General features: G+C 35.2%; 1 protein-coding gene across 1 annotated transcript in view; it reads left to right on the top strand.

The window, feature by feature from the left end:
* Window positions 1-7,971, top strand: part of LOC106880038 (uncharacterized) — a 456,507-nt gene that overhangs the window by 16,324 nt on the left and 432,212 nt on the right. The window contains exon 2 of the mRNA XM_014929839.2: window positions 1,818-1,910. Within this exon, the coding sequence (XP_014785325.2) occupies window positions 1,818-1,910 (93 nt within the window). The remainder of the gene's footprint in view (window positions 1-1,817; window positions 1,911-7,971) is intronic.

The raw sequence follows: 7,971 nt of genomic DNA, 5'->3' as shown, positions 1-7,971 counted from the left end.
GGGGGGGGGGGGTCCATACTACGTCAGTGCGTTAATATCATGTGATCATTTTGCATCGAAAACTAAGACTGGCCTAGTGACAGTCCTCAAAATTTCATTTTTGTTTTCTCGGCTAAAGGTTATGACTGTGTCCAAAGTTGTTGAATATAATTTCAACATACCAAGTGGTAGAATGAGCTTGTAGTAACGCCTTGTCTCGTGCGCATGCGTGGTTATTGGACATCCAAGTTTGGCGCCCTTATTCATTCTCTTTCTCGGCCGGCTGACCATGAGCTCAGACGTCCAACGGAGCTCTCTCACATGTCAGCACCAGAGCTTCACAAATAACCACTCTGTAAATAAATATTGTTGGGTTGATGGATCGGAATCTGCGTTACGTTGTTTCTTTAGAATTTAATATAGGAAAGCGGGTGTACACCTAATGGTGTATAACTACTTTCCTATAAGCTTGTATGTGAATAGCTGCTTGTCAGTGGTTGTGGTATCGATTACGACATAGACGATAGTTACCGCACAAATACCATAACCTTAAATTGCATTATCGTCGCAGTAAGATGACAGTATCGGGAAGTAAGTTTAAAATAAATAAGCATCAGCGTTTATGGCGGTGCAGCAACACGGTTACAGCCTCTAGCTGAAGTAGATAAAAAGGCGGATCTATTTCAAAATGGGGGCACCAGTATTTTCTTAACGAAACACTTTGAAACTTGGGACACTGGTAGAATGTGTCATATAAAACATCTTTTACTCTTAGTCTTCTTAACAAAAAAATGTACATCGTAAGTTATTCCATGTTGAAGTTGTCGTATTTCTGTAATTTCAACCAATCACTGACGTCTATTCAGCTGAATAGAGTTACTGCTCGGCGGTCATAAAAATGTTATTCCCTGTGACATATTTCATCCGGTTTAATCGTAATTTATACGCATATATTGTTTATATAATAAATTACGCTTTGCGTATCTGTGTGTGTTACAATTTTAGAGTTCGGATTCTAGAGTTAGGGTTAACAGTATGGTTAGAGGATTAATACGATATACACCGTTACAGCGCTAACTGTTTTCAACTAAATAGACGTCAGTGATTAGTAGAAATTATCGAAATAAGACAATTTTTTACATGAAATAAATTCGAATACAAAAATTTTTTTTCTGTTCTATAACACAAAATAGATAAGTATACGAAGTTTGAAAGTCTTTCCGTACCAAAAACACTACATAAAACATAAATGAAAACTGGTGCCCCCGTTTTCAAATAGATCCTTAAAGTAAATAAGTATCAGCGTTTATGGCGGTGCAGCAACACGGTTATAGCCTCTAGCTGAAGTAGATAAAAAGGCAGTAGAATATATATACACATATTTTGTGTAAACATATTAACATGTATATTACGTAGTAGATATATAAACACGGCTAATTTAGCTGTTTCTCGATGGATTGGGGAAAAAAATAGGTGGACAGTCTTAATCAATTGTAGAACATTATTGAATTCTTACAGAGGTGTCTCATCAATTCAACTAACACGAAAGTAATTGGCAGCCAATCTGCAGATATGCTCAACAATTCCTGTAGATGCAGAGAACTGGGATAACCAACTTGCATACCATAAATGTTTTAACATTTTGTTTAATATCAGGTGCTTGTCAGTGGGAATCTCAGTCCACACGGTATCATGGTATATGTGTGCGTGTGTGTGTGTGTGTAAAAGAGAGAGAGAGAGAAAGAAAGAAAAAAGAAAGTTCTTTTTTTTTTTTTTTTTTTTTTTTAATCTTCTATTCCAGTACTGACCATCATTTGTGTCTTTATTTCTTCTTCCAGCACTTCTTATTTCGAACACAAGCGGCTTCTTAAGAGCCTCTTCGACACAAAAAGACCTTTCTTTGACTCAATCGATTTTCGGATGCTGTCCAAGTAAATATAAATTTTCAATTTCTTTTTAATTTTTTTATAAAATGAATATCTTCACGTCTCTATTGTTTCGATAAGTGTTTATATCTTTCAGTTTTATGCACTATTTTTGTAATGCGTATTACTCTACAAAATTAACCATACAATGAGCAATGGACGGGGTTACTAATATATATTGTCCTCACTAGCATTCGAGGATGTAACATGTACCCTACTTTTGTCTTTCGGCACCGTTTGTAACTCTGAGTAGTCAAACTCTCGGCACCTCCTCTTTCGACCTACGCAACATTCAGAATATGACGACTCGAAAGCGTTGCCTAGATACTGGGTAAGAGCTTTATCCCCCTCACCACAAGAGAATGAAAGCTAAAGCCCAAGTTCTATATCGAGCTCTGAGCTCCGAACATAAAAAAGCGCAACAGATATCGCAACACAATTTGTCCGATTCTCTAACAATTTTACCAATTTCACCGCCTAATGCTATTTTTAAAGATTAATTAACTTTTACACAAGACCACACATTTGGAGAGAATCTATACTCCATTATGTGATCAGTGGTTTCAACTCAAAACTAATACCCTATACGCTCGTATTTTTTTTTATCTATTATCCTATTGCATTGCTTCTGTTGGTGTCGTCTGATTTTTTTTTTTTTTTTCTCTCAAACCTCTTTACTTTTTCAGCTTTGATGTTGAGCTTCCTGTGTTTGACTGATCTGGTATAGCATTAAATAGTGATTTAACTTTCGTCCATTTGTTTCCTTGAGTTTAATAATCCTCATGGAGCTTATCTCCTCTGCAGGACATGTTGCCATTAGCTCTAAAGGCGGTCGTCCACTTTATACAAGTTTTGTTTCTAAATTCACCTGGGTCAAAAAAAAAAAAGGGGAAAAAAACAGGCACTCGCTCGAGGAGAGGTTATATAATATAATATACATTCGTAGACACAGAAATTAAACATCTTGCAAAAGACTGTAATTAAAAGATAATTAACTCTGACCTGAATCGAACAACGTTAAAGAACGAATCTCAATAATGTATGAAAAAGAAAAAATTGTTTCAGGTCGACGCTAATCTACCAGTTAGATTTAATCACCAATTAATATTGAAAATCAGTGATCAATAAATACCGAAAATTCATTGAGTGTGACTTTCAATATACGCCACGCTTCTTTATTAATCTAAATTCATACGCTTGATGTCTGATCATCTCTTCCTTTTTGTTATAATTTATTTACCTATGTAAGTGCAGAGTGGTCGAATGGTTTATAAGTTTGCTTCTCAATACAAAGTCTCACGCTTGACAACCTTATAGGGTGATATCATAGACAAATGTCATTTTCTATATTCTCGAGTAGCCCCGCCCCTTTTTCTTATGAGTGAAATTGAGCAAACGGAAAAGCAAGCTAAATGGATTGTGCATGAAATTCGAATGAGCAGCCTTGTCACTCACAAATCTCTTCACAGCTACAGGCTTTCAATTTCGATCTGATTGAGTGGCACCTTGAGCTGCAAGTGTCTTCTAATATAGCTTCGAGTCTACCAAAAAACTTTCAGCAAAAATGTAAAGTGTAAGACACTGCTGAAGTTCCCGTTCAGATTATTGTTGGGCGCTACACCGGTGTAACGACTTGAAATTATCCTCATTCCAAGTTACCACCCGGATATCAGAAATCGTGCTCGAATACTTGATTTCAACACAAGAACGCATTTTATCTGATGTAAAGACTCGGTTAATTACCTGGGTTATACAAACAACAAAACCTATAAAAACAGAGATTCCTTATGCTAGAAAGGCAATTTTCTCTCCCGTTGTTTATTCATCAGTAATGTGTGTCTTACAAAGCCACAAACGATATAAAATATAACAAATAACAGTAGAAGAACGGTTGATTACTAAAAAGAGTAAGAAAAAGTCAATATTTAGAAAAAATATGAATGGCATTACATCAACAGCAGCAGCAGTACTAACAACAAAATATGACAAATATGGGAAATAAAAATTAATAAAACTAAAATTAAACAAAAATTGACTTTTTTCTCCAACTCCGAAACACCGTCTTTTTAAAGTCAACGTAAATTCATATACATATATGTACTGTTGCTTATTTTAATTATATATATATGTATATATAAATATAGATAGATAATAGATATGTATACACAGACACACACACACGTGTATGTATGAATGGATGTATACACTGAAGAGGTTTTACAATTAAGACATTTTTTTTCATATTTTTAACACCTGTTTTTTTTTTGGTTTTTTTTTCACAAAACCCAGTTCTTTCTCCTTTCTCTGTTGCAGAAAAAAAAAGATTGAGGTTCACACATGACAATCAAGGTGTGTGTGTGTAATAAATATATATACACACGCACACATACGCATACATACATACACCCACCACACACTTTACTTTATATGTGTGTAAGCTGCATATTACCGTTTTCTATTACTGACATTTGTCTGTTTCTTCGCCAATAGTGTTTGTTATCTCCGCAAGAACTTTTGATTCATTGGCACTGCTTAGCAAGGATTTGGGTTTGGAAATGGCTTCCAAACCAGGTGTTTTGCTTTTTCGCTTGCTTACCAAATTCCGTTTGCTTTTTAAATCACTCCTGACTCTTCGTTTACTAGCCGTTGCCTGGAGTTTAGCGCTTTTACCTTTTGAGCTGTTCTCTAATTTACCTTCACTGCCGAACAACCTTGCAAACAACCCTCCTTCATTTGAATCGTGTTCCAATGGAGATAAAGAAAATGGTGTGTTAGTATTTTTGGACTGGTAATTTACATTTAAAGCCTTTTTTAAATTAGAAGGAAAATTTTCTTGATCTGGATTATCTTCCCACGAGGAATCGGCAAACTTCCACTTGATTTCTTTTTCTTTCCCACTTACAGTCGAATAAAACACCGAGTCCTCTGGATCTGGGGTTGAAGTATCTTGTAAATTAGGTTGCGATAATTCCTGACTTTCAGAAGAAATCTTCCGCAGATTCTGAGGTTTCGCTAAAAAATTACAGTCAGTTTGCGAACGCTGAGCAGTTGACATAAATTGGTCATTTAAAGATGAACTGAAGGACGCAAAGTTTTTCTTTTCTCTTTCCAATATGGATTCAATAAAAGAATTGCTCCCAGATTTCTGAAGACAGGGAGAATTTTCCACAGAAGTTTCTTTAGCAGTAGTACCGTCTTCACTCAATGAATCAGAATCAGATTTTCCTTCGTTGAATGAAATAATACTTTCTGTTTCTGACGACATCTCACTTGACCACCAATGGAAGTCTGAGTTAACAGGGGTATCATTGGGAAAATTCATATCAATTAAACTTTCATCGTTGTTATCATAACTTAGTTCTTCGATGTCAGACTGTTTTTTATCAGTTTGTGATACGGAAGACTCCGTTTTATGTTTATTTACAACGTCCATGATATGTTTCTCCGTGTTTGTAGCTGTCGTGTGGCTAGATTTCTTCATTTCACTTGAATGAAAGCCAGACTTTTGCATACAGTCCCGATTTTTACATGTTAATTCTAATTCCGTATCAGAGTCTAAAGATTCTGAACATAGAACCGGTTTGGGTGTCGGTGTGTTCGTAGATTTATTAGTTTTAAAAAGTCTGTCTGATTTTGTCAGTGTAAAGTCATTTTCCTCCGTCTTTGAACGAAATGGTTTGTTTTGCGAATTGAAGAATTTTTTCAATGAATTTGAATTCAACTTACAAACATTCTTAAATGGAAATGAAGCACAGAAAGGAAGTGGTTTGTTTTCTACTTGCGTTTGCTTGTCCCAGCCAAGGTTTTTCATCTTATTTGTGGTACTAAATATATCCAATTTATGGTTGTCACTTTCTTCTTGATTTCTTTTGAAAGAATCGCAACTTTGTAATGGCATTTTCATGTTAGATGTTCCATAGCTCTCGAGAACATTCTGAAAAGGTTTGTCGTTGATGTTTCTTTTGCTTGGAGAATTAATTTGAAAAGAATCATCAGAAGAATACGGTCTGATGTTGATAGAATATTCATCGGAAGTAGTCTTCTTTTCTATATTGCTAAAATTGTCAATAGTCTGGTTTAATTGATCGAATGAACAAGAACCATATGAAAATCTAGAACTTAACATCGACTGTAGTTTCTTGGTTATGTTTGTATTACAAATTTTAACTTGATCGAGTTCGGATAAAGTTTCAGTTACCTTTTTCTGAAGATCGTAGTTGAGTCTCTTTAACAAAGCTTTTTCTTTCTCAAGGGCCATTACTTGTTTCCAATGATTTTCAACGCTTCCTTTCAATTGATCCTTCAGTTTGCCAATATCATTTCCCTGTTTCATTAATCTCCACTCAAAACCAAACTTTATTCCCTTAACACATTCTACCTCTGTTTGTAGATCCTTGATAATCTTAACTAATTTTTCAATTTCTAGCAGATTAGATTCAGTTAGATTCTTATAGTAGGCAAGGCTCTCTTTCAGATGAATATATTCGTCTCTGGATACTGTTTGTGTGTTGAGATTAGCATTTTCTTTTTCCTTCGTGTCTACCAGCTCACTTTCTGATGTTGGTGCATTAAAGATATTACCTGTTTTAGTTGATTCCTTTTCTGAACAGATTCTTAACTTTCTTCCTTTATTGGCACACATGTTCAGTGAATCATCGTGGTAAACAACATTGCTTGGCAGCTTTTTAAGTTTACTCAGCATGTGAACATTCCACGAATTTCTTAGAAAACATTTTTGCATGTAAAGTTCCCTCGGGTAATACAGAGACCTGGTTTTCGGGGTATACGCTATAACGTCACGATTTCCTCTTTTCAGAAGTGCCTTTGATTTAACCGACTCCTCATTTAGGTATTTTAGATTCTTCTCATCATTTTTAACTTTGTTTTCACTTTGTTTCTCTGTAATGTTCATTTCGTTTAATTTAAAATTAGCAAAATTATCAACGCTGGAGTTTTCTTTACACAGATCATATAAGTTAATAAATTCCGTCGGTTTCCGAATGTTTTCCGATTTGCTTTCTTCTAATGGAACATTTAAAATATTGTCGATATTTTGTGTTAATAATTCTGAGTTATTGGCCGTTTTCAGACAAGATGGAACAGGATATACTATATCATGGACAGCGGTGATTTTTTCTCGTCGTTTCTGAATCATTGGCAGCCAGTTGTTACGGCATTGAAGAATTTCATCGTTGACTTTTAAAGAAGTGTCGAGTGGTCTCGAGACTTTCATTTTATCTTCATCTTTAGCTATAATTTTAAATGGTGAACTAATACCTAAAACTTCACAGCGATTGTTTAAATATGCAAACGCATAGCTATAGGAGCTATTTGACGGAAATTGAAACTGGAAATTAACTTTTCTAATATTATTCGTTTCCTTTAAATATTGGTGGCTTGACCAAACTGAATCGACACAATCATTAACTGAAGTCCAACTTACGGGGAAAATTCCAATCCAGTCGTCCAAACTCGGAGTGAATGAATATTTTATAGAATATGTAAGAGTGACATTTTCGTTCGGCTCATAGGTCGGACGAATATCTTGAAATATGACTAGGTCTTTTACCTTCGTCTTGTTTTCTTTTCTTTGCGGCAACTCTACATTATGATCGTCCATAATTTAAAATGGGACCCCTGTAGACGCAGAAGCTGTTAAAAGCTAAATAACAACAACGAACGGCTGTTGTATTAAAAGTGAAAATCTAAATTTCGTCACAGCGTTTTTAGCCTAGCGTGAAAACACAAAACAAAAAAAAAAAACAACTTAAATAATGAATAAAAAAGAAACCGTTAGCGCGTGTTTGACGTGAATTTTGGGTCACGTGCAGCTTTCGCTTCCATCTTAGACTTCCTTATTTCTAGTACAGTTCTATCTTCAGCTCGCCTTTTCCTATAATTTAATCCATAAGAACAACTTTGTTGTCTACTTTGTTGCTGTAGACGAGTGGCTGAGATACGTTTGCAGTTTCATTTCACTGGGGTTGAAACAATTCCGCTTAGCTTACTGTAATAATGCATTAAATAAAAAAAAGGATTCTCTCTCTCTCTCTCTCTCTCTCTCTCT

The sequence above is a fragment of the Octopus bimaculoides genome, chromosome 22, assembly GCF_001194135.2.
Source record: "Octopus bimaculoides isolate UCB-OBI-ISO-001 chromosome 22, ASM119413v2, whole genome shotgun sequence".
NCBI classification, from domain to species: Eukaryota; Metazoa; Mollusca; class Cephalopoda; order Octopoda; family Octopodidae; genus Octopus; species Octopus bimaculoides.
Note: the sequence above shows the minus strand (reverse complement) of the source record. Positions and strands in the feature narration are given on the sequence as shown.